Source organism: Nerophis lumbriciformis, linkage group LG03, assembly GCF_033978685.3.
Source record: "Nerophis lumbriciformis linkage group LG03, RoL_Nlum_v2.1, whole genome shotgun sequence".
Taxonomy (NCBI): Eukaryota; Metazoa; Chordata; class Actinopteri; order Syngnathiformes; family Syngnathidae; genus Nerophis; species Nerophis lumbriciformis.
In genome coordinates this window covers 67485537-67512114 of record NC_084550.2, presented here as the reverse complement: position 1 = coordinate 67512114, position 26578 = coordinate 67485537, and the positions used below count along the sequence as shown (strand labels likewise).

The window sequence follows — 26578 nt, the reverse complement described above, 5'->3', positions numbered from 1 at the left end:
AATATCGCAAAAATTTGTTCCATTTTGTCCACTAGCGACGCTGAGATCATTATTCATGCGTTCGTTACGTCTCGTCTCGATTACTGTAACGTGTTATTTTGGGGTCTCCCTATGTCTAGCATTAAAAGATTACAGTTGGTACAAAATGCGGCTGCTAGACTTTTGACAAGAACAAGAAAGTTTGATCGTATTACGCCTATAATGTATATACCTTTATATACTTATATACATATGTACCTATATATATACCTATACTGGCTCACCTGCACTGGCTTCCTGTGCACTTAAGATGTGACTTTAAGGTTTTACTACTTACGTATAAAATACTACACGGTCTAGCTCCATCCTATCTTGCTGACTGTATTGTACCATATGTCCCAAAAAAAGTCTGCGGGCTATAGAGCGTTTTCTATTGGGGCTCCAGTACTATGGAATGCCCTCCCGGTTAAAATTAGAGGTGCTACCTCAGTAGAAGCATTTAAGTCCCATCTTAAAACTCATTTGTATACTCTAGCCTTTAAATAGACCCCCTTTTAGACCAGTTGATCTGCCGTTTCTTTTCTGCTCTGCCCCCCTCTCCTTCGTGGAGGGGGGGGCACAGGTTCGGATGAAGCGTTGGCTGTCTAGAGTTGGGACCCAGGGTGGACCGCTCGTCTGTGCATTGGTTGGGGACGTCTCTGCGCTGCTGACCCGTCTACGCTCAGGATGGTCTCCTGCTGGCCCCACTATGGACTGGACTCACACTATTATGTTAGATCCACTATGGACTGGACTCTCACTATTATGTTAGATCCACTATGGACTGGACTCTCACACTATTATGTTAGATCCACTATGGACTGGACTCTCACAATATTATGTTAGATCCACTATGGACTGGACTCTCACACTATTATGCTAGATCCATTATGGACTGGACTCTCACACTATTATGTTAGATCCACTATGGACTGGACTCTCACTATTATGTTAGATCCACTATGGACTGGACTCTCACATTATTATGTTAGATCCACTATGGACTGGACTCTCACAATAGTATGTTAGATCTACTATGGACTGGACTCTCACACTATTATGCTAGATCCATTATGGACTGGACTCTCACACTATTATGTTAGATCCACTATGGACTGGACTTTCACACTATTATGTTAGATTCACTATGGACTGGACTCTCCCACTATTATGTTAGATCCACTATGGACTGGACTCTCACACTATTATGTTAGATCCACTATGGACTGGACTCTCACACTATTATGTTAGATCCACTATGGACTGGACTCTCACTATTATGTTAGATCCACTATGGACTGGACTCTCACACTATTATGTTAGATCCACTATGGACTGGACTCTCACTATTATGTTAGATCCACTATGGACTGGACTCTCACATTATTATGTTAGATCCACTATGGACTGGACTCTCACAATAGTATGTTAGATCCACTATGGACTGGACTCTCACACTATTATGCTAGATCCATTATGGACTGGACTCTCACACTATTATGTTAGATCCACTATGGACTGGACTTTCACACTATTATGTTAGATTCACTATGGACTGGACTCTCCCACTATTATGTTAGATCCACTATGGACTGGACTCTCACACTATTATGTTAGATCCACTTTGGACTGGACTCTCACACTATTATGTTAGATCCACTATGGACTGGACTCTCACTATTATGTTAGATCCACTATGGACTGGACTCTCACACTATTATGTTAGATCCACTATGGACTGGACTCTCACACTATTATGTTAGATCCACTGTGGACTGGACTCTCACACTATTATGTTAGATCCACTATGGACTGGACTCTCACAATATTATGCTAGATCCACTCGATGTCCATTGCACCGGTCGCCCTATACAAGTAAACATTGATTGATTGATTGACTTGTGTTATGATCCACTGCCCGGATCATAGTCTGTTTAAGTTTTTCAAGTCACTTGTGTTTTCTGTTAGTTTTGGACTCCTTTAGTTCCTGTTTATGCACCTCTGAGTTTGTTACCATGGCTACGTATTATTTTCACCTGCTTCTTGTGTTCGGGATGCGCACCTGTTTGTAATCAAGAGACATTATTTAAGCCTGCCTCTGCCAGTCAGTCGGTCTGGCTTCTTTGTTTGCTTTACGCAACTGCTACGTTCAATGTTTTCTAGTTCCCTGTGTGTGTCTTACGCTCAGTCCCGTCTTAGTGTTTTCCTTGTGAGCTATTCCGCTAGCTTTCATTGTGTTAGGCACGCTTCCTTTGGTTTGTTCCTGTCTTCGTTTTTATGATTTATGAGAATAAATCTTGTTCCTACCTGCAAGTCCTGTCCAGAGTCGTCCGTTTGCATCCCGGGAGAACGAACCACGCTACAACATGCGACCCCCACTTGAGACATATTATTCTAAAGCAACGGTCCTCTTGTTTGAGTACAATTTTTGGGTAATCTACCCACCTCTGCTAGAAGGTAATGTGTCTCAGGACTAGGGATGTCCCGATCCGATATTTGGATCGGATCGGCCGCCGATATTTGCAAAAAAATGCGTATCGGCAAGGCATGGGAAAATGCCGATCCAGATCCAGTTTAAAAAAAACTCCGGTAAGTGTTTTCCAACGCACCGATTTAAATAATACATTCCACTTTTCTGCTGCTCCCTAATTTCCGTTCCGCATTTTCCAGCACACCTTCAACACATCCACAGGTCTGTGGATTCTCACGCAGTTGCTTTTTGCTGCTGGCATTACACGACAGGCTCTTCTCACTCTTTCCTGTGTCTCCCTCTCACAGACAGCAAGTGCACCTTCTTACACACGTCACATACTGTCACGTCATACGTCACATACGTATACGCCCTCTCCCAGCAGAGAGGTAGCAGCATGGCTAATGTTAGCTGTGATGCTAGCGCAGCCGCTAAGGTGTGCGCCTGCTCAAGCGTCCTCTGCGCACGGCAAATCTATGCCACGCACAAAATCAAATAAAAAAATAAGTGCATAACAATTTTCGACACACGGACACGACAGAGAAAACAGTTTTCGTCATCATTGTTCAAATATTGTAACGTCTGTCGAGACACTTATCTCCATTCGGTGCCACACGTCCACACCATCAAAATACAGAGGCAAACATTTCCACATCAACACCGTATGAAAAAAAATAGTGATTTTTTTAGTTGTGATTTCCTTCTCTGCATGAAAGTTTAAAAGTAGCAAATATGAATGCAGTATGAAGAAGAATGTTTTAATGTAGACACATAGAATCATCATACTGCTGTGATTATATGCATCAAGTGTTCATTCAAGGCTAAGGCAAAATATCGAGATATATATCGTGTATCGCAATATGGCCTTAAAATATCGCAATATTAAAAAAAGGCCATATCGCCCAGCCCTTGTTTCAATGCCATTTCTGTTTGTCATGTATAATTTTGTCTATTTTGTGTTTATCCTTGAATAAACAGGTCAGTTTCTTGTTACCAACCATTGTGTATTATTCAAACTCCCCTAATTCAGCTGGCTAGTTGTTATCAAGAGTATTAAAACCCTTTTCAACATGATTCTGACAACTAAGTAGGCTAAATAACTTTAAACTTTAATACATGCTCGGATAGGCCAGTATCGGTATCGGATCGGAAGTGCAAAAACAATATCGGTATCGGATTGGAAGTGCAAAAACCTGGATCCGGACATCCCTACCATACTTGCCAACCCTCCCGGATTTTCCGGGAGACTCCCGAAATTCAGCGCCTCTCCCGAAAACCTCACGGGACAAATTTTCTCCCGAAAAACTCCCGAAATTCAGGCGGAGCTGGAGGCCACGCCCCCTCCAGCTCCATGCGGACCTGAGTGACGTGTTGACAACACACAACAACAGCGTCTATCGTAAAGCAGTTCGTCTGCCGTAAACAGCAATGTTGTGACACTTTTAAACAGGACAATACTGCCATCTACTGTACATGCATATGTGACCCACCCATAATGTGTCACATTTTTGTGTTGATTTATTTATTTTATTTTATTTTGTGGTTTGAATTCGTTTTTGGAGCTGTCATTACACATTTATCAGTATTCACATTGGTCAGTAGGGGGCAGTAGGGCGTTTCTTCCCAATTGAATGCTATCACCTGCAGACCGGAAGTGTCTTGTCATTCTGATGAGCGCGACCAGTCTGTGAACAATTGAAACGTCCTGTGTGCTTTTTCCTCCTGTATAACAGGTTAGTTTTGGTGAATCAACTCACTGAATAATATCCATGTGATCTTTATAAGTTTAAGTACACATTCTGATGGTGGAGCCTAACTCTAAAGTTTTTGTGAGTTGTAGTTTGTAAATGAACACTGAAATTCAAGTATTTATTTTATATATATATATATATATATATATATATATAGCTAGAATTCACTGAAAGTCAAGTATTTCTTATATATATATATATATATATATATATATATCTTAACCACGCCCCCAACCACGCCCCCCGCCCCACCCCCGACCACGCCCCCACCCCCCGAAATCGGTGGTCTCAAGGTTGGCAAGTATGATCCCTACTCAGGACACTAGCATAGACCCAATAGTACTTCCTTTCTTACCTTAAGCAGAAGCTCCACCACTTCAGTGTGGACAAGTCCCTGCACAGACTCCCCGTTGACGTGAGTGATGAGGTCACCGGCTCTCAAGCCTGCCTCATGTGCCGGGCTGCCCTCCTCCACACACTGAACGTATACACACACACACACACACACACACACACACACACACACACACACACACACACACACACACACACAAGCTTGCGTCAGAACTAGTGGAAACAGTCATCTTGTCTGTCGTAATAAAAGAGTAACGCTGGCGATTATTATGCAAGTCACAATGAACGCCAACATCAACAAAAAACAGAACTGACTTGAGCTTGACCTCAGTATAATTATTGTTTCTCAAGTCCCTGCGTACTTTCTACCGCAGCGCCTCAACAGATCGACATACCCAGACCATGTGGTGAACTGTGTAGACGTCGCTGTCTCCCATGTAGACTCTGATTGCTCGCAAAGCGAAGCCAAACCTCTTCCCAGAGCTGTGGATGACTACTGGAGGCCTTAGGCAGCTGATGTTGATGGAAAGATCCCGGCTGGGAGAGGAGTCTCTGGACGAGGGGTTGGACGACAGCGATAGAGAAGACTTGGGGCTGGAAGGAGGGCCCGCTGAGTCATCTGTAAGGGAAGAATGATCATGAGCGGGACATATTATGGGCAGTATGCATCTGGGCTGCTGAAATGGAAGGACTACAAAACCTTGCAGAAGCGAGACCAAAAAAAACCCAAAAACTGCCAGGATAATTTCCTTTAGAAATGTTATCATTGATCAATCCTAAAAAAAAAGAACCTGAAAATGACTGCCACACCTCGGACTTAGGTTGCATAGTTATTGTATTAATTGACTCTCAACAGACTGTAGAGGGCACTGTAAACATATAACTCATGACGCAGAAGTACATAATGAAATTAGGCTTCTATTCTGTATGGCAGGCCTGGGCAATTATTTTGACTAGAGGGGGCCAAATTTTGAGAAAAAAAATCTGCGTTTTAGAAACACTAATACGAAACCTCACAATGTCTGATTGAATGCTAAAAACGTTATGACAATGTTATGACATGATTACTAAATGAGACATCCAGAATGTACATGAAAATAAAGAATGTGGGATTTACAATATTAACTACCGTATTTTTTGGATTATAAGTCGCTCCGGAGTATACGTCGCAACGGCCGAAAATGCATAATAAAGAAGGAAAAAAACATACACGTCGCACTGGAGTATAAGTCGCATTTTTTGGGGAAATTTATTTGATAAAATCCAACATCAAGAATAGACATTTGAAAGGCAATTTAAAATAAATAAAGAATAGTGAACAACAGGCTGAATAAGTGTACGTTTGTGACAGTTTGACCCCACACTGTCACTGTTTGACCTTAAACTTCCTTACAAACCGTGCACACTTGTTAGGAAGCTCATCATGGACAAAATACAAACATTCAATCTTGTTAGCCAGTAGTGATGGGTCCGGCAACACCGATGCATCGGCGCATGCGTCGAGCTCATAGAGCAAAACCCTGTGTCGGTGCGCGTACCGCTTTTAGAAAGTCACGTGACCGATCATGAGCTGTTTTGGTCACGTGACCGATACGCGAACTGTGTCGCACTGACGCCTCCTCTGTGCCCTGTGAGCGTGTCTTTTCTACAGCCGGAGAAATAATAACTAAGAAGAGAAATAGTCTGAAATGTAATACGTCGGAAAAACTTTTTTTTTTTTTTTTTAATAATGTGTAAAAAAATAAAATTAAAAAAATTCCCAGTCCACAATCATCCACAACACGTTCTCTTAGATTTCCATGTTATGATACATGTTCACATTATTTATTGACTGTATCTAAAAAAGATAAAAGTATATTTTTTTATTTAAATGAAGATATGAAATAATCCTAAATGAAATACAATGACTTGGTTTATATTATTGTATATACTAGGGCAGGGGTCACCAACGCGGTGCCCGCGGGCACCAGGTCGCCCGTAAGCACCAGATGAGTCGCCCGCTTGCCTGTTCTAAAAATAGCTCAAATAGCAGCACTTACCAGTGAGCTGCCTTTATTTTTTAAATTTTATTTATTTACTGGCAAGCTGGTCTCGCTTTGCTCGACATTTTTAATTCTAAAAGAGACAAGACTCAAATAGAATTTGAAAATCCAAGAAAATATTTTAAAGACTTGGTCTTCACTTGGAATAAGCGGTAGAAAATGGATGGATGGATGGGTCTTCACTTGTTTAAATAAATTCATTTATTTTTTTACTTTGCTTCTTATTACTTTTAGAAATACAATTTTAGAGAAAAAATACAACCTTAAAAATTATTTTAGGATTTTTAAACAAATATACCTTTTTACCTTTTAAATTTCTTCCTCTTCTTTCCTGACAATTTAAATCAATGTTCAAGTAAAAATTTTTTTTTTTATTGTAAAGAATAATAAATATTTTAGCTTCTGGTTTTTCGACGAAGAATATTTGCGAAATATTTCTTCAAACTTACTATGATTAAAATTCAAAAAAATTATTCTGGCAAATCTAGAAAATCTGTAGAATCAAATTTAAATCTTATTTCAAAGTATTTTGAATTTCTTTTAAAATTTTTGTTCTGGAAAATCTAGAAGAAATACTGATTTGTCTTTGTTAGAAATATAGCTTGGTCCAATTTGTTAAATATCCTAACAAAGTGCAGATTGGATTTTAACCCATTTAAAACATGTCATCAAAATTCTAAAATGTATCTTAATCAGGAAAAATTACTAATGATGTTCCATAAATTATTTTTTTAATTTTTTCAAAAAGATTCAAATTAGGTAGTTTTTCTCTTCTTTTTGTCGGTTGAATTTTGAATTTTAAAGAGTTCGAAATTGAAGATAAACTATGTTTAAAAACTTTATTTTAAATTTTTTCGTGTTTTCTCCTCTTTTAAATCGTTCAATTAAGTGTTTTTTTCATCATTTATTCTCTACAAAAAACCTTCCGTAAAAGGGAAAAAAAATGTACGACGGAATGACAGACAGAAATACCCATTTTTTTATATATATAAATTTATATATTTAGCTATTCTTGTTTAAATCACACTTACGTGTAACTTACAAATGACAATATACTTATTTATTTAAGTGTGTATCAAACTGGTAGCCCTTCGCATTAATCAGTACCCAAGAAGTAGTTTTTGGTTTCAAAAAGGTTGGTGACCCCTGTACTAGGGCATAAAATCAGTGTCAGTTGAGTCGGTCCATAGGTTGCCTGTAGGGATTTTTAATGTCCAGCAGATGTCAGTATTTAGTGACACAGTATCGACACAGTATCAATACAGTTTTGCAATGTGTCGAAACGCTTCATGACGCCTCATCAACCCATCACTACCGTGCACACTTGTTAGGAAGCTCAACATGGACAAAATACAAACATTCAATCTTGTTAGCCAGTGAAAAGCATGTGCTCAACAAATTGTTACCTGTCACTCACCATGGCTCTGAACATTTGACTAAAAGAGTCAGGGTGGGGTTGAGGGCTTTATATAGGTGACCACACCTGCATTCACTAATTAGGCCAAATTTGGGTCGAACCATGATCTTCAAAAGCTGGGTGGTACAGAAGGACACTGGACATTTGAAAGTTGTGTTGTCTAATCCTGAATATACTATGTACAAAAATGACTGCTCTACACATGCAAAAGTACTATGTGAATACTTTTTAGACATGTGATGGTTATTTATGGTGTAATTTACAAAATAACTTTATTTAAATAATTTTCTTAATTCCCCCTGTCAAATTGGTCCCAGCTAGTGGGAGGGGCTATGGGCTATTTAAGTTGGAAAATGCTGTTTTTCTGACAGTCTACTGTCGGTCACTGCCAGAGGAGGATCTCTGTCCTGAGCAGGAGTTTCGGTCTCTATGCATCAAACATCTACTGAGGTGATTATTTTGATGATGAGATTATGTTGTGTTGTAGTGATGGGTTGATGAGGCGTCATGAAGCGTTTCGACACATTGCAAAACTGTATTGATACTGTGTCGATACTGTGTCACTAAATACTGACATCTGCTGGACATTAAAAATCCCTACAGGCAACCTATGGACCGACTCAACTGACACTGATTTTATGCCCTAGTACAGGGGTCACCAACCTTTTTGAAACCAAAAACTACTTCTTGGGTACTGATTAATGCGAAGGACTACCAGTTTGATACACACTTAAATAAATAAATATATTGTCATTTGTAAGTTACACATAAGTGTGATTTAAACAATAGCTAAATAAATACATATACCGGTATATATATTAAAAAAAAAGGGTATTTCTGTCTGTCATTCCGTCGTACATTTTTTTTTTCCTTTTACGGAAGGTTTTTTGTAGAGAATAAATGATGAAAAAAAACACTTAATTGAACGGTTTAAAAGAGGAGAAAACACGAAAAAATTTAAAATAAAAATTTGAAACATAGTTTATCTTCAATTTCGACTCTTTAAAATTCAACCGACAAAGAAGAGAAAAACTAGCCTATTTGAATCTTTTTGAAAAAATTAAAAGAATTTATGGAACATCATTGGTAATTTTTCCTGATTAAGATAAATTTTAGAATTTTGATGACATGTTTTAAATCGGTTAAAATCCAATCTGCACTTTGTTAGAATATTTAACAAATTGGACCAAGCTATATTTCTAACAAAGACAAATCAGTATTTCTTCTAGATTTTCCAGAACAAAAATTTTAAAAGAAATTCAAAATACTTTGAAATAAGATTTAAATTTGATTCTACAGATTTTCTAGATTTGCCAGAATAATTTTTTTGAATTTTAATCATAGTAAGTTTGAAGAAATATTTCGCAAATATTCTTCGTCGAAAAACCAGAAGCTAAAATATGTATTATTCTTTACAATAAAAAAAAAATTTTTTACTTGAACATTGATTTAAATTGTCAGGAAAGAAGAGGAAGACATTTAAAAGGTAAAAAGGTATATTTGTTTAAAAATCCTAAAATCATTTTTAAGGTTGTATTTTTTCTCTAAAATTGTATTTCTAAAAGTAATAAGAAGCAAAGTAAAAAAATAAATGAATTTATTTAAACAAGTGAAGACCCATCCATCCATCCATCCATTTTCTACCGCTTATTCCAAGTCTTTAAAATATTTTCTTGGATTTTCAAATTCCATTTGAGTCTTGTCTCTTTTAGAATTAAAAATGTCGAGCAAAGCGAGACCAGCTTGCTAGTAAATAAATAAAATTTAAAAAATAGAGGCAGCTCACTGGTAAGTGCTGCTCTTTGAGCTATTTTTAGAACAGGCCAGCGGGCGACTGATCTGGTCCTTATGGGCTACCTGGTGACCGCGGGTACCGCGTTGGTGACCCCTGCCCTAGTATATACAATAATATAAACCAAGTCATTGTATTTCATTTAGGATTATTTCATATCTTCATTTAAACAAAAATATATTTTTATCTTTTTTAGATACAGTCAAATAATGTGAACATGTATCATAACATGGAAATCTAAGAGAACGTGTTGTGGATGATTGTGGACTGGGAATTTTTTTGATTTTATTTTTTTACACATTTTTATTAAAAAAAAAATAAATGCAAGTTTTTCCGACGTATTACATTTTAGACGATTTCTCTTCTTAGTTATTATTTCTCGGGCTGTAGAAAAGAGCCGCTCACAGGGCACAGAGGAGGCGTCAGTGCGACACAGTTCGCGTATCGGTCACGTGACCAAAACAGCTCATGATCGGTCACGTGACTTTCTAAAAGCGGTACGCGCACCGACACAGGGTTTCGCTCTATGAGCTCGACGCATGCGCCGATGCATCGGTGTTGCCGGACCCATCACTAGTATTCATATAATGGATGATTTACATTTTGATTTGATTATTTTTAATATGCTTATTTTGATGAATTATATAGGCCTATTTAACGCATGCAACTTCGAAATGTATTTAGAATATAAATGTACTATATATATATAATATACAATACTAATATTGCCTCTATTTATTACCATTACAGATTGTGGGTGCTTTGTTTTTCCTGTCGTTGTTCACCTTTTGACACTTTTTGGGATTTCAATAAATGTTTGTAAAATGTTACCAACTGCGTGCCTTGCCATCCTTGATTTGAAAGTCTGGTTTGCAAAGGTTACATTACCTTCACCCGAGCCGGGGTGTGACGTTATATGAGGCATAAATAACCAACTGGTATGTTAACGTAACATATTATGGTAAGAGTCATTCAAATAACTATAACATATAGAACATGCTATACGTTTACCAAACAATCTGTCACTTCTAATCACTTAATCCCAAGAAATCTTCTTCCTCGTTGTCGCTCCTGGTATGCGCCGCTTCCTTTCTTTCTGCTGCATATTTCACTACGTCAAGCTTGTAATCTGCAGTATATGATTTCCTTTTCGGTACCATTTTTGTTCAGCTGTTCTCAGTTTTTATAAGTTACCGCCAATGTTGTAGCAGTTGGCATCCCATGACCCACAATGCACTTCTGACATGACCCGCCCCCGCCAATTTTCTTATTGGTTGACATTTGCTTCGTCTCTTACGCGAATGAGATACATATTATTTGATATTTTACGGTAATGTGTTAATAATTTCACACATAAATCGCTCCGGAGTATATGTCGCATCCCCGGGCAAACTATGAAATAAAACTGCAATTTATAATCCGAAAAATATGGTATGAAGGATAAAACACTGAATATTAACATATGAACGCCACATACCCTCTCCATCCACATATTTTACAATAAAGCAAAACGCAAGTTGCTACTAACAGCCAGATAGGAATGTGAAGGGTAAAAAAACACTTACAATCTGATATCACTAAACTTTAGAACTTTGTTCTAAAAATCTCCTTCTGTCCCTGACACCCGTATTTCAGGCTGGCCGCTCTGGAAACGCTCTGTGGAAACGCTCCCCACCCACACTGCTTGGTGCCTCGTCTGATCTGCTGTGACTTAGATTACATGACCATAGTAACTAATCAGATTACCATAGTAATTAGTTAGATGACCATAGTAACTAGTACAGGGGTCGGCAACCTTTACCAATCAAAGAGCCATTTTGACCAGTTTCACATATCAAAGAAATCAATGGGAGCCACAAAAATCTTTTGAAATTTAAAATGAAATGACACTGCATACAAAGTTTTTTTTTTTTTGCTTTGTGTTATGTATAAACCAAGGGTCTCGAGTTTTGTATGAATGGCGCTTGACAGCGTCATACTTGTCAATCTCCCGATTTTTCCAGCATACTACGAAATTCAGGGCAACTATTCTCTCGAACGTGCCGTGATGGTACAGCATTTAGCGCCCACTATATCCAGCGTGCCGGGGTGGGGGCGGGGTTTGGTGGGAGCAGGGGTGTACAATATAGCCCGAAAGAGTCAGTGCTGCATGGGATTCTGGGTATTTGTTCTGTTGTGTTACGGTGCAGATGTTCTCCCGAAATGTGTTTGTCATTCTTGTTTGGTTTTGGTTCAAAGTATGGCGCATTATTAGTAAGAATGTTAAAGTTGTTTTATATAGCCACCGTCAGTGTAACCTAGGTGGCTGTTGACCAAGTATGCCTTGCTGTTACTCAAGTGTGCAAGTAGAAGATGCATACAACAAAAGGCTGGGCTGGCACGCTGTTTGTTTGTACAGATTGTAGAGGGTGCTGAATGCTGTACCATCATGGCACGCCCTTATTATTATTATTATTATTAGGGTGAAAATCTGAGAATATAAGTCCCGGGAGTTTTCTGCGAGAAGCACCAAAATCCGGAAATCTCCCGGGAAAATTGGGAGGGTCGGCAAGTATGCAGCTGAGCCGCATCAGAGTGATCAAAGAGCCGCGGGTTACAGACCCCTGAACTAGTATATCATGCAAAAGCACAGATTCCAACCATTGAAATACTTTGTATAGTTCAAGACTTACGGTCATTAGAAAACATCACTGCACATCATAACGGCAGCTACAGTTTCCATCTTAAAGATAGATCTAAAAAAATTATTTGGGGATGTCCGGCGGGCCAGATTGAAAAGCTTAATGGGCCGCACGGCCCCCGGGCCTTAATTTTCCAAGATCTGGTTTATGGTATAAGTAGGGATATATATTGTCAGGATTTTAATCGATACCAGTATTCCTCTGTACTCTTACCAGTACTTTTGTAATTGGTATAAATAAAGATGTGAATTTTTGTATTTTTTTTATTAGCTTCATTATTTTCGTTATCATTGCTTCCTTAAGTATGATTATTCCAAGCTGATATCAGATCTTAGGGCTGGGTGGAATAGGGGGGGAAAAAAAATCATACAATCTCAAGTAATATCACAATTTTTTAGCATTGTTTTTAACCTGCCAGTTTTAAAGCGGCTGTACTAAAACCAAATCAACTAGGGATTAGTTCAACATTCTATTAACATTTTAAGTAAATTAAAAAAAAGTAACCTGATTAAGAAAAAGCACAATAACATAATGTTAGAGGTGGCCGCGTGTCAAGGAGGCAGGCACAGAGATGTCGGTAAATGTCAAGTACACCAGGGGTCCCCAACCTTTTTCCCACCAGGGACCAGTTTAATGTACGCATTATTTTCACAGACCGTGGCAGATAAAAACAGCCAAAAAAATGAGCATGAAAAATCAATTCACTATAACGCTGAAGTAGTGGAAGTCCTGGGTGTGTTTCTATGCGAAGAGATAGTGCATGGCACGTTGATGGCATATACTATACACCAGTGTTCCTTAACCATAGGGCCAGGACCCAGTATTGGGCTGCGAGTGTTATGTTTGTTTTTCAGCTGTGGTCCGTAGAGGCAGCAACTGTACTCAGTTGTAATACACTTTTCCACCACGTGTGGCAGTAATGACTATATAAAACAAAGAAGTCTAGCGCTAATGTCATAGAGACATTTCTTCAGTGCAAAAATGACTAAAGTGGTGAAGCTGTATTTTCCTTTGCACTTTTATTTCATTGACAATTTAGTTTACCGTATTTTTCTCATAGTTTTCATAGTTTTTTCATAGTGTTTTTTTCCTTCTTTATTATGCATTTTCGGCAGGTGCGACTTATACTCTGAAAAATACGGTATATATTTTAGCACAGCATAATACATATTGTATGTAAATGTATTGTTTATTTTGGTAGTACTTCTTTTTCAAATTAGCCTGACCTAAGCCTAAGGTTTATTTGTCAAATTAATATAATCTTTGTGATTAACACATGCTTTTATATCATTTGACAAGGTAGTAATCTGTAAGTATTATTATTGAATATGATCAAAATCAAGAGTAAGATGACTAATTCAGAGTTAATATTGGAGTGGGGCCCGGGCTCCTCTGTAGTGGAAAAGTTGGGTCCTTAGGTCAAAAAGGATAAGAACCCCTGCTATATACTATGACCCTGTTATAGTCCCATGTACTATAACAAAGGAGTTGTAATATACATCTATTAACAAGCCTATTGGTGTGTTTAGTGGGACAGGCCAAAGTTAAGTTGCAGAAAATGCGGTAGTTTATAAATGAATTAATGTTGCCGTGCGGCCCGGTAGCAAATGCGTCACAGACCAGTACCGGTGGTTGGGGACCACAGAAGTACACGTTCCCCGTAACCATGATTTAATTTGTTCCTCTGAATGACAGCATGTCAATCACATTACGGCAATTTCCGCATTTAGATTTTGTTTTTAGCAAACATTGATTCCGTCCACGATTCCAATAAATAAATAAATCTATGATACTGTTTACCTGTGCGTACTTTGTCACCGGAAGTGGAGCGTTAAAAGTTCTACTCTGATTGGCTGATCCGCGGTGTCTTTAATTATGCTTTGAATGAATGTGAGAGCGCACGTGTGTCATAATTACGACGGTCAACTGATAGCCGGAATTTTAACGACGCAATTACCAACCGGTACCAAAAATACCGGGTACTCGGCATGTATCCCGAGTTATAGGTGCAAAGCAAACGGTGTGCAAGTGATTATTATCTGTTCACCTGGGGTAATAATGAGAGAGAGACCGGACACTGATGCGGATTTAGGGACTTTTCCAGCAGGAGGTCTGGCTTTTTCCGGTGTCTCCAATTGGTGGGCGATCCGTCTGGAAGCGCCTCTGCGGAACGACGGTCGCGTGCCAGTGCTGTTGCTACGGAGACGAATGCGCCGCAGGTTGGAGACCATACCTTCTGAAAACACAAAGCAGAAACCTTACAAAATCACATGTCTCTAGTAAAACTGACAGAGATACAAAAATACAGGCATTATTAGACATATTGCATGTTTGGTTTAGGAGTTATGCTTGAATACATTTTTATTGCTTCAAACGCATTATCTCAGGATTCTAAGAATTGTCAGAGGCAGATATTTACATATATCCAAATTTAAGTGTTACTTCTTTTATTTCATAATCATATTACAAAACAGCTAGTGTTTTTCTTCCAATTGTGGTCTTTTGGTTGTCTGCAAAAACTGTGTGCTTAACCTTGAATGAAGAATGTAAGAAAGAGAGATACTCCTTTCTCTTATCTAGCATTCTTCCCAGGTGCGGAGGACAATGGGCATGTGTTTTGGCTGGAGGGACATGAGTGCGAGGGTGGGAGAGAGAGAGACTTAAGAGGGGAGAGGGTTTTTCGGGGGGGGGCAGACCATCTTGGCGGCGCGATTGAATGTTCTATGCTGGACTGGTCTCAATGTATATGCAAAGCTTTGCAAATATATTACAAAATACCTATTCTGTCTCTGGTGGTTTTTCTACTCAGCTTTAAGTGTCGTAAAGAGCTTGGGAGCGACTTGTGACTTGAGATCCCTGGGAGGAACAACTGGTCCAAACGCAACAGAACATTACTGTCATATTGAGTAAAATACTTTTTGTGTTTGCAAACGTTACAAAAGCACGTCTCTAGTAAAACTCACAAATATACATTAATACAGGCATTATTAGACATATTGCATGTTTGGTTAAGGAGTTATGCTTGAATACATTTTGTATTGCTTCAAAAGCCTTATCTCAGGATTCTAAGAACATTACTTTCATATTAAGTAAAAAAAAATATTTTTTGTGTTTGCAAACATTACAAAAGCACATGTCCCTAGTAAAACTCACAAAAATACAGGCATTATTAGACATATTGCATGTTTGGTTTAGGAGTTATGCTTGAATACATTTTTTATTGCTTCAAACGCATTATCTCAGGATTCTAAGCACATTACTGTCATATTGAGTAAGAAACTAATTTCGGTGTTTGCAAACCTTACAAAAGCACATGTCTCTAGTAAAACTCACAAAGATACATTAATACAGGCATTATTAGATATATTGCATGTTTGGTTTAGGAGTTATGCTTGAAACAATTTTGTATTGCTTCAAAGGCTATCTCAGGATTCTAAGAACATTACTGTCATATTGAGTAAAAAACTAATTTTGTGTTTGCAAACCTTACAAAAGCACATGTCTCTAGTAAAACTCACAAAGATACAATAATACAGGCATTATTAGACATATTGCATGTTTGGTTTAGGAGTTATACTTGAAACTATTTTTATTGCTTCAAACACTATCTCAGGATTCTAAGAACATTACTGTCATATTGAGTAAAAAACTAATTGTTGTGTTTGCAAAGCTGACAAAAGCACATGTCTCTAGTAAAACTCACAAAGATACAATAATACAGGCATTATTAGACATATTGCATGTTTGGTTTAGGAGTTATGCTTGAATACATTTTTTATTGCTTCAAACGCATTATCTCAGGATTCTAAGAACATTACTGTCATATTGAGTAAAAAACTACTTTTTGTGTTTGCAAACCTTACAAAAGCAAATGTCTCTAGTAAAACTCACAGAGATATATTAATACAGGCATTATTAGACATATTGCATGTTTGGTTAAGAAGTTATGCTTGAATACATTTTTTATTGCTTCAAACGCATTATCTCAGGATTCTAAGAACATTACTGTCATATTGAGTACGAAACTAATTTTTGTGTTTGCAAACGTTACAAAAGCACATGTCCCTAGTAAAACTCACAAAAATACAATAAGACAGGCATTATTAGACATATTGCATGTTTGGTTTAGGAGTTATGCTTGAATACATTTTTTATTGGTTTAAACGCATTATCTCAGGATTCTAAGAACATTACTGTCATATTGAATGAAAAACACATTTTTGTATTTGCAAACCTTACAAAAGCACATGTCTCTAGTAAAACTCACAAATATACATTAATACAGGCATTATTAGACATATTGCATGTTTGGTTTAGGAGTTATGCTTGAAACTATTTTATTGCTTAACACTATCTCAGGATTCTAAGAACATTACTGTCATATTGAGTAAAAAACTAATTGTTGTGTTTGCAAACCTTACAAAAGCACATGTTTCTAGTAAAACTCACAAAGATACATTAATACAGGCATTATTAGACATATTGCATGTTTGGTTAAGGAGTTATGCTTGAATACATTTTGTATTGCTTCAAAAGCATTATCTCAGGATTCTAAGAACATTACTTTCATATTAAGTAAAAAAAATAATTTTTGTGCTTGCAAACCTTACAAAAGCACATGTCCCTAGTAAAACTCACAAAAATACAATAAGACAGGCATTATTAGACATATTACATGTTTGCTTAAGGAGTTATGCTTGAATACATTTTGTATTTCTTTAAACGCATTATCTCAGGATTCTAAGAACATTACTGTCATATTGAGTAAAAATATAATTGTTGTGTTTGCAAACCTTACAAAAGCACATGTCTCGAGTAAAACTCACAAAAATACAATAAGACAGGCATTATTAGACATATTGCATGTTTGGTTAAGGAGTTATGCTTGAATACATTTTGTATTGCTTCAAGCGCATTATTTCCGGATTCTAAGAACATTACTGTCATATTGAATAAAAACTACTTTTTGTGTTTGCAAAGCTGACAAAATCACATGTCTCTAGTAAAACTGACAGAGATACATTAATACAGGCATTATTAGACATATTGCATGTTTGGTTTAGGAGTTATGCTAAAAAACATTTATTTATTGCTTCAAAGGCTATCTCAGGATTCTAAGAACATTACTGTCATATTGAGTACGAAACTAATTTTTGTGTTTGCAAACCTTACAAAATCACATGTCTCTAGTAAAACTCAAAGATACATTAACGCAGGCCTTATTAGACATATTGCATGTTTGGTTTAGGAGTTGTGCTTAAAATTATTTTTTTATTGCTTCAAATGCATTTTCTTAGGATTCTAAGAACATTACTGTTATATTGAGTAAAAAACACATTTTTGTGTTTGCAAACCTTACAGAAGCACATGTCTCTAGTAAAACTCACAAATATACATTAATTCAGGCATTATTAGACATATTGCATATTTGGTTTAGAAGTTATGCTTGAAACAATTTTGTATTGCTTCAAAGGCTATCTCAGGATTCTAAGAACATTACTGTTATATTGAGTAAGAAACACATTTTTGTGTTTGCAAACCTTACAAAAGCACATGTCTCTAGTAAAACTCACAAAGATACATTAATACAGGCATTATTAGACATATTGCATGTTTGGTTTAGGAGTTATGCTAAAAAAAACATTTATTTATTGCTTCAAAAGCATTATCTCAGGATCCTAAGAACATTACTGTCATATTGAGTACGAAACTAATTTTTGTGTTTGCAAACGTTACAAAAGCACATGTCTCTAGTAAAATTCACAAAGATACATTAATACAGGCATTATTAGACATATTGCATGTTTGGTTTAGGAGTTATGCTTGAAGAATTTTTACATTGCTTCAAGCGTATTATCTCAGGATTCTAAGAACGTTACTGTCATATTGAGTAAGAAACTAATTTTTGTGTTTGCAAACGTTACAAAAGCACATGTCTCTCGTAAAACTCACAAAAATACAATAGGACAGGCATTGTTAGACATATTGCATGTTTGGTTAAGGAGTTATGCTTGAATAATTTTTTTATTGCTTCAAACACATTTTCTCAGAATTCTAAGAACATTACTGTCAAATTGAATAAAAAAACTATTTTTTGTGTTTGCAAACCTTACAAAAGCACATGTCTCTAGTAAAACTCACAAATATACATTAATACAGGCATTATTAGATATATTGCATGTTTGGTTTAGGAGTTATGCTTGAATACAACTTCTATTGCTTCAAACGCATTATCTCAGGATTCTAAGAACATTACTGTCATATTGAGTAAGAAACACATTTTTGTGTTTGCAAACCTTACAAAAGCACATGTCTCTAGTAAAACTCACAAATATACATTACTACAGGCATTATTAGACATATTGCATGTCTGGTTTAGGAATTATGCTTGAATACAACTTTTATTGCTTCAAACGCATTATCTCAGGATTCTAAGAACATTACTGTCATATTGAGTATAAAACTAATTGTTGTGTTTGCAAACCTTCCAAAATCACATGTCTCTAGTAAAACTCAGAGATACATTAATACGGCAGTTAAGGTGTTTAAATTAAGGGCACTCAAGAGTGTTTTTTTAGGCTTACCTTCCTCTTCGGCAGAGATAGCAAAGCGAGGCATGATGTCCAGACTCTGGGTGCTGTTCAGGACCAGTGGGCTAGCACTGCGCTCAGACTGGGAGGAACTGGACGAAGCACGAGGTCGCAAACTGCCAAAGAAATGCAGATTAAAAACAAACTTGTATTAAGTCTGTATTAGAGGAATGGACACAATTATTTTGAGGAAATGTGCAAAAAAGTATCAACCATGAAGTTAGTTTGTCAGTTAATTCCAAAAATCCTCGTAAACAGGCGATGGTTTCATGCAGCCGTGGTTCTGTTTGGTAACATTCACTTTCAAAACACAGCGACTGTGGTCATGAATCATCATTTTATGTTCAAAAGCACCAAAACACTTGGGGAAACGTGGCATCAGTTATTCCTATCTGAACCGGTTGTGCCACATAAAAATGCATAACCACTAGGACATCATCCACTGGTATGCGAACCCCAGTTTTAATAGCTAAGGTTTGGCATTTCGACTGCCGCCATCCTGATTTTTTGCAGACGGACATATTTGGACATGAGGGCGGAGCTCCTCTTGAACTGATTTTCCACTTGTCACCAGGGAGTCATGCACTAAACGTTCATGTACACTCAGTCACGCCTGATGTTGTTCACACAAAATATTGAACTTGTGAATAGTATTGTTTAGGACTCGGTGTCCAAACTACGTCCGCCGGCGTCTTCAATTGTGGCCCACGAGACGTCATGAGTTGTTTTAAGGAATCTGCCCCACGGGGTGCAATGTCACTTGGTCGCCCCTTTCTGGACAATGAGAGCAAATCAGGTCAATGACCATGAATTATGACCCAATCCACAAAACCTTTCCCACTCATGGCGCACACCGCAACCAACACAGAAAGTCAACACACATGGTCACTAAAATTTGTGGAGATTATAAAAAAAATGTCCAAGCCCTATACATAATTACAAATTACACCTATTTAAAGCAACTACAATACATAATGGGAAAAATGGAAAAAACACTCTCCACACTTATTCAGTTTGCCGTGTTTTAGCTGCTTGATATTACTGATTGATTACAAAATTTTAAAAAGGTTGTCATGGAAGTAAACAAGGTCGGAGTTGAACTTTCATAAACTCTTAATATCCAATTATGTGAATCATTAATATCTCCGTTATATTAATATAGTATGTGCGTATATATATATATATATATATATATATATATATATATATATATATATATATATATATATAAATACATACATATACAGAGTTTCACCTAAATTGTCAAAATACCTGTGGTGGCGGAGGCGTGGTTAGGGATGTGGCCAATAGAATGTCATCACATGATTTGCTGTGATGTATATATTCTTTAAAAAGGCCAAATAAAGTGAATATACATTTAAAACAAATCTGTTATTAAGTAATTAAAAATGATTCCCGAGCGTGGCCACCACTGCTGCTCACTGCTCGCCTTACCTCCCAGGGGGTGCAACAAGGGTAAGGGTCAAATCATCGTTCGAGTGACCGCCGATGATGATGTATGTATGTATGTATGTACAGTACAGGCCAAAAGTTTGGACACACTCATTCAATGCGTTATTTTTATTTGCATGAATATTTTACATTGTAAGAGGTAGTCACCTGAAATGGTTTTCACTTCACAGGTGTGCTTGAAGCTCATTGAGAGAATGCCAAGAGTGTGCAAAAAAGTAATCAGAGCAAAAGGTGGCTATTTTGAAGAAATTAGAATACAAAACATGTTTTCAGTGATTTCACCTTTTTTTGTTAAGTACATAACTCAACATGTGTTCATTCATAGTTTTGATGCCTTCAGTGACAATCTACAATGTAAATAGTCATGAAAATAAAGAAAACGCATTGAATCAGAAGGTGGACTGTACTGTATATATATATATATATATATATATATATATAGTTACTTTTCAAGGGTTGGAATTGGTGGTTAAATCACCAAAAATGATTCCCGGGCACGGCCACCGCTGCTGCTCACTGCTCCCCTCACCTCCCAGGTGGTGATCAAGGGTGATGGGTCAAATGCAGAGAATAATTTCACCACACCTAGTGTGTGTGTGACAATCATTGGTACTTTAACTTTAACTTTACATGCAGTCGGGCTGAAAGTCAAAAAGTTTGAACATCTCTGTTTTAGGACTTGACGCAAAAAAAGAGGATATCTGAGTTTCTAAATTTGCATCGGACTATTAGAATGGTCATGATTTGGTTGGAAGTTACCAGAATCCTTAACTGTTTTTTTAGAAGAAGTTATTAATTGAAGAAATATAAAAACCCTTTAATTCAAAATGTGGCCAGGCTATTAATCATTTTAGGCTTAACTGTACTGTGCTAGAACCACATCTCTTTCATCCCTCTGAAGGCTCTCACCTCCCCCTGAGTCCATCTGTTCTGTCCCCACTCGCCAGATGTTTGTGTCCGTCACTGGGGGAAAAGACTCCTCTGCTCTCCCATCGCTCATCCTTCTCCTCGCTGTGGCTTCTCTCGGAGGACGACAAGCTTTGGTTGGACGGCGTGGAGGTGGACAGGTGCTCTGTGCTGCTGTACACCTGCATGGCACGGTTCAGTCCTAAAGAGTCTCAAGTGACACTTGCAGGCTCGGTGATGTGAGAAGTGGAAGACTGCGAACCTTGCTGAAGCGATGTGCCACCGAGGAGAACTGTCGCAGTTCAAGAGAGGATTCATCGTCGTTGGTTTCATCATCGTCATCAGAGCCGAGATGAGCGTAACGCTCCGATCGGGCTGTAGGGAACAGTCATCAGACTTTTAAATAGTCAATAAGCTCCCAGCTTTGCTGTTTAACCATAAAAAAAAATGTTCTGCTCAGACAGTTTTTACATTTCAGCAACCATTTTATTTAGGGACGTTCTGATTAAGGTTATATGTTGTTGATTCCGATACTGATCATCCATGAGTGATGATCAGCCGATACCAACGCTGATACTGATCGCATGTATTAACTATAACTACATTTAATGTACCGTAATTTTCGGACTATAAGTCCCAGTTTTTTTCATAGTTTGGCCGGGAGTGCGACTTATACTCAGGAGCGACTTATGTGTAAAATATCAAATAATATTATTTATCTCATTCACATAAGAGACTAGACGTATAAGATTTCATGGGATTTAGCGATTAGGAGTGACAGATTGTTTGGTAAACGTATAGCATGTTCTATATGTTATAGTTATTTGAATGACTCTTACCATAATATGTTACGTTAACATACCAGTTGGTTATTTATGCCTCATATAACGTACACTTATTCAGCCTGTTGTTCACTATTCTTTATTTATTTTAAATTGCCTTTCAAATGTCTATTCTTGCTGTTGGCTTTTATCAAATACATTCCCCCCAAAAATGCGACTTATACGCCAGTGCGACTTATATATGTTTTTTTCCTTATTTATTATGCATTTTCTGCAGGTGCGACATATACTCCGGAGCGACTTATACTCCGAAAAATACGGCATTCATTTATAGTGCTATGGGCAGTTTAACAATATCAACAAAGTACTAAAAATAAGACCTTTTTTTTATTTTCTTAGATACAATTGTTTGAGCAAAACAAAGTTAATAATACACAATAACTACCGTATTTTTTTGGGAGTATAAGTCGCTCCGGAGTATAAGGCACACCGGCCGAAAATGCATAATAAAGAAGGAAAAAAACATATATAAGTTGCATTTTTTGGGGACATTTATTTGATAAAAGCCAACACCAAAAATAGACATTTGAAAGGCAATACTATATGAGGCGGTATAGCTCGGTTGGTAGAGTGCCAGCAACTTGAGGGTTCCAGGTTTGATCCCCGCTTCGGCCATCCTAGTCAGTGACGTTGTGTCCTTGGGCAAGACACCTTACCCACCTTCTCCCAGTGCCACCCACACTGGTTTAAATGTATTTTACATATTGGGTTTTCACTATGTAAAGCGCTTTAAGTCACTAGAGAAAAGCGCTATATAAATATAATTCACTACACTAATTCACTATACAGCATTATTTACATGTGAATAAAATAAATACAGTCTATTATACGGCATTATTCACATGTGAATAATATAAATACAGTCTATTATACGGCATTATTCACATGTGAATAATATAAATACAGTCTATTATACAGCATTATTCACATGTGAATAATATAAATACAGTCTATTATACAGCATTATTCACATGTAAATAATATAAATACAGTCTATTATACAGCATTATTCACATGTGAATAATATAAATACAGTCTATTATACGGCATTATTCACATGTGAATAATATAAATAGTCTATTATACAGCATTATTCACATGTGAATAATATAGATCCAGTCTATTATACAGCATTATTACTAAATTATATTCACATGTGAATAATATAGATCCAGTCTATTATACAGCATTATTCACATGCGAATAATATAAATACAGTCTATTATACAGCATTATTCACATGTGAATAATATAAATACAGCCTATTATACAGCATCATTCACATGTGAATAATATAAATACAGTCTATTATACAGCATTATTCACATGTGAATAATATAAATACAGTCTATTATACAGCATTATTCACATCTGAATAATATAAATACAGTCTATTATACAGCATTATTCACATCTGAATAATATACAGTCTATTATACAGCATTATTCACATCTGAATAATATAAATACAGTCTATTATACAGCATTATTCACATCTGAATAATATAAATACAGTCTATTATACAGCATTATTCACATGTGAATAATATAAATACAGTCTATTATACGGCATTATTCACATGTGAATAATATAAATAGTCTATTATACAGCATTATTCACATGTGAATAATATAGATCCAGTCTATTATACAGCATTATTACTAAATTATATTCACATGTGAATAATATAGATCCAGTCTATTATACAGCATTATTACTAAATTATATTCACATGTGAATAATATAGATCCAGTCTATTATACAGCATTATTCACATGTGAATAATATAAATACAGTCTATTATACAGCATTATTCACATGTGAATAATATAAATACAGTCTATTATACAGCATTATTCACATCTGAATACCGGTAATATAAATACAGTCTATTATACAGCATTATTCACATCTGAATAATATAAATACAGTCTATTATACAGTATTATTCACATGTGAATAATATAAATACAGTCTATTATACAGCATTATTCACATCTGAATAATATAAATATATTCTACATTTAAGTACAGTCAAGAAGGAACATATGCATTATACAGTCTGATGGCTGTCGGTATGAAGGACCTCCTGATAATGATTGTGATCGATAGGCAAAATAAAATAAACAAAATTGCAGTTACCCTTTAAGAAGATACACTGTAATAAAAATGGTGGCTGAAATGTGAGGTCTGTGCTCACCCTTGTGAGATACATGTACCATGTATGTTAGCATCTATAGATCCACCTACTGTCAAAATAACTGGTGTCATCCTCAGTCTCGAGTTGTGGTATGAACTCAGCTTTCTGCCTCAGCAGCCCATTCCAGTCAAGACCCAGGAAGAACATATGCATCTTCACCTCAGTAGTTCCACCTGAACAACACAAATGCATGTCTCACAGACCATGTAGAGGCACTTTTCCTCAAACGACAACTACCTTGCCATTTATCATGAACTAAGCAAAATGTTTACTCCAGTTGGTATTAAAAAAAAAAAGTGTTATTTATTGCCATTTACCTGTTCCTAGGCGATCCAGCGGGCTCTGACGAAGTAGTCTGGTGATAAGGTCTTGGGCGTCAGCAGGCAGAGCGTCCTCTCCATCGGGCCAGATGATGTCATCTGGACAAAGAAGCGCACACAGGGATTCTAATGAAGTGAGGACTATGACGAGTACCTCAAGACAAGCATGAACCCAACAAAGTACGGAGAAGAGCGGCCACGGATGACTCAAGGACAAATAATCTCCTACCGTTGACCACTTGACCAAAGAGCTGCTCGGGTGTGTCCCCAAAAAAAGGCACGCAGCCGACAAGGAACTCATAGAGAATGATGCCCATGGCCCACCAGTCCACAGGCTTCCCATAGCCCTGTCGCAGGATCACCTCAGGGGCAATGTACTCTGGAGTACCGCACACCTGTAGAGAGGGCGGTGTGAATTATTGGCAACCAGAAGTATAGCGCTGTTGGCGTTAACGCACTTTTTGTGTCTTTTTATGCATTGAAATCAAAAAGGACGCGCGGACTTCTGTAAATGCGCGTCCTTTTTGGGGGACGCAGATTTCCTTTTTTTTTTAACCGACCCTGCCTTCTCCAGGGCAAAACTCCGGTTTACTTGTTTTTTTATCGATTATCACCTCTCGCCAGTGTTTTGTTTTGTTTTGTTTATATTTGCCGAGTCAAATTTCCGTCCCCGTTTATTGCGTTTTTATTGGTCGACTTCAAAGTAATGAACTTTCCGGTACCATTTCTTAAACTTTGATTCGCCGAAAGTTTTATCAATCACAAATACTGCATTTCTCGTATTAGGACTCCCGCGTGTTATTGTTTTCGTCATGGCGAGCATTTATTTCTGGTGTTATTGGAAACTGTCCTCGTCAGTGTTGGGACTAACGCGACTGTAACGCCGTTATTTTCGGCGGTAACTAGTAGTCTACCGCGTTATTTTTTATATTCAGTAACTCAGTTACCGTTACTACATGATGCATTACGGCGTTATTTTACGTTATTTTTTATGTAGTATCGGCTAGAAACTGAGAAGATCTGAGTTTGTTTTATTGGAGAGCTGCATTGTCGTCCTTCTGAATCTTCCTGTGTCACAAGCGAGAGAAGAGAAAAAGCGCGCCGTGTATGTATGTGTGTGTGTGTGTGGGGGGGGGGGGGTGGAGGACATCATGGCGGAGCCGAAGTCGAGTTTCTTAACATGGAGATATTCTCACTACTTTTCTTTTGTCGAGCACAAAGAAAAGAACATTTTAGTTAAATGTAAGTTGTGTCTTGGATCAAAATGGTAAATGGGTTATACTTGTATAGCGCTTTTCTACCTTCAAGGTACTCAAAGCGCTTTGACACTATTTCCACATTCACCCATTCACACACACATTCACACACTGATGGCGGGAGCTGCCATGCAAGGGCCTAACCACGGCCCATCAGGAGCAAGGGTGAAGTGTCTTGCTCAAGGACACAACGGACATGACGAGGTTGGTAGAAGGCGGGGATTGAATCAGGAACCCTCAGGTTGCTGGCACGGCCACTCTCCCAACTGCGCCATCAAAGATCCTATCTACTGCCCAAAACAACAATTCAAATCTGCTGAAACACCTACAAAAGCAACATGCTTTGACGAAGCTAGTTAAGAGAGACACAGACTCCGATGCCATTTCACCTCCACCTAAGGATTTTAACGGAGGGACTGCTAGCCAGGACAAAGTTGATGGAGCCATTGCAGCGTATGTGCTAGA

The 26578-nt window shown here is 37.4% G+C and overlaps 1 protein-coding gene across 4 annotated transcripts in view; it reads right to left on the bottom strand.

Annotated features, from left to right (window-relative positions):
• The window catches only part of mast3a (microtubule associated serine/threonine kinase 3a), a 168298-nt gene that overhangs the window by 19658 nt on the left and 122062 nt on the right, over positions 1-26578 (bottom strand). For all 4 annotated transcript variants that reach the window (XM_061941580.2, XM_061941594.1, XM_061941573.2 and 1 more), the window contains 9 exons: positions 25087-25252; positions 24855-24956; positions 24588-24710; positions 21757-21869; positions 21498-21676; positions 19110-19231; positions 14573-14761; positions 4989-5212; positions 4595-4717 (listed from right to left, as the gene is read on the bottom strand). In XM_061941580.2, coding sequence (XP_061797564.1) covers positions 4595-4717; positions 4989-5212; positions 14573-14761; positions 19110-19231; positions 21498-21676; positions 21757-21869; positions 24588-24710; positions 24855-24956; positions 25087-25252 — 1341 coding nt within the window. The remainder of the gene's footprint in view (positions 1-4594; positions 4718-4988; positions 5213-14572; positions 14762-19109; positions 19232-21497; positions 21677-21756; positions 21870-24587; positions 24711-24854; positions 24957-25086; positions 25253-26578) is intronic.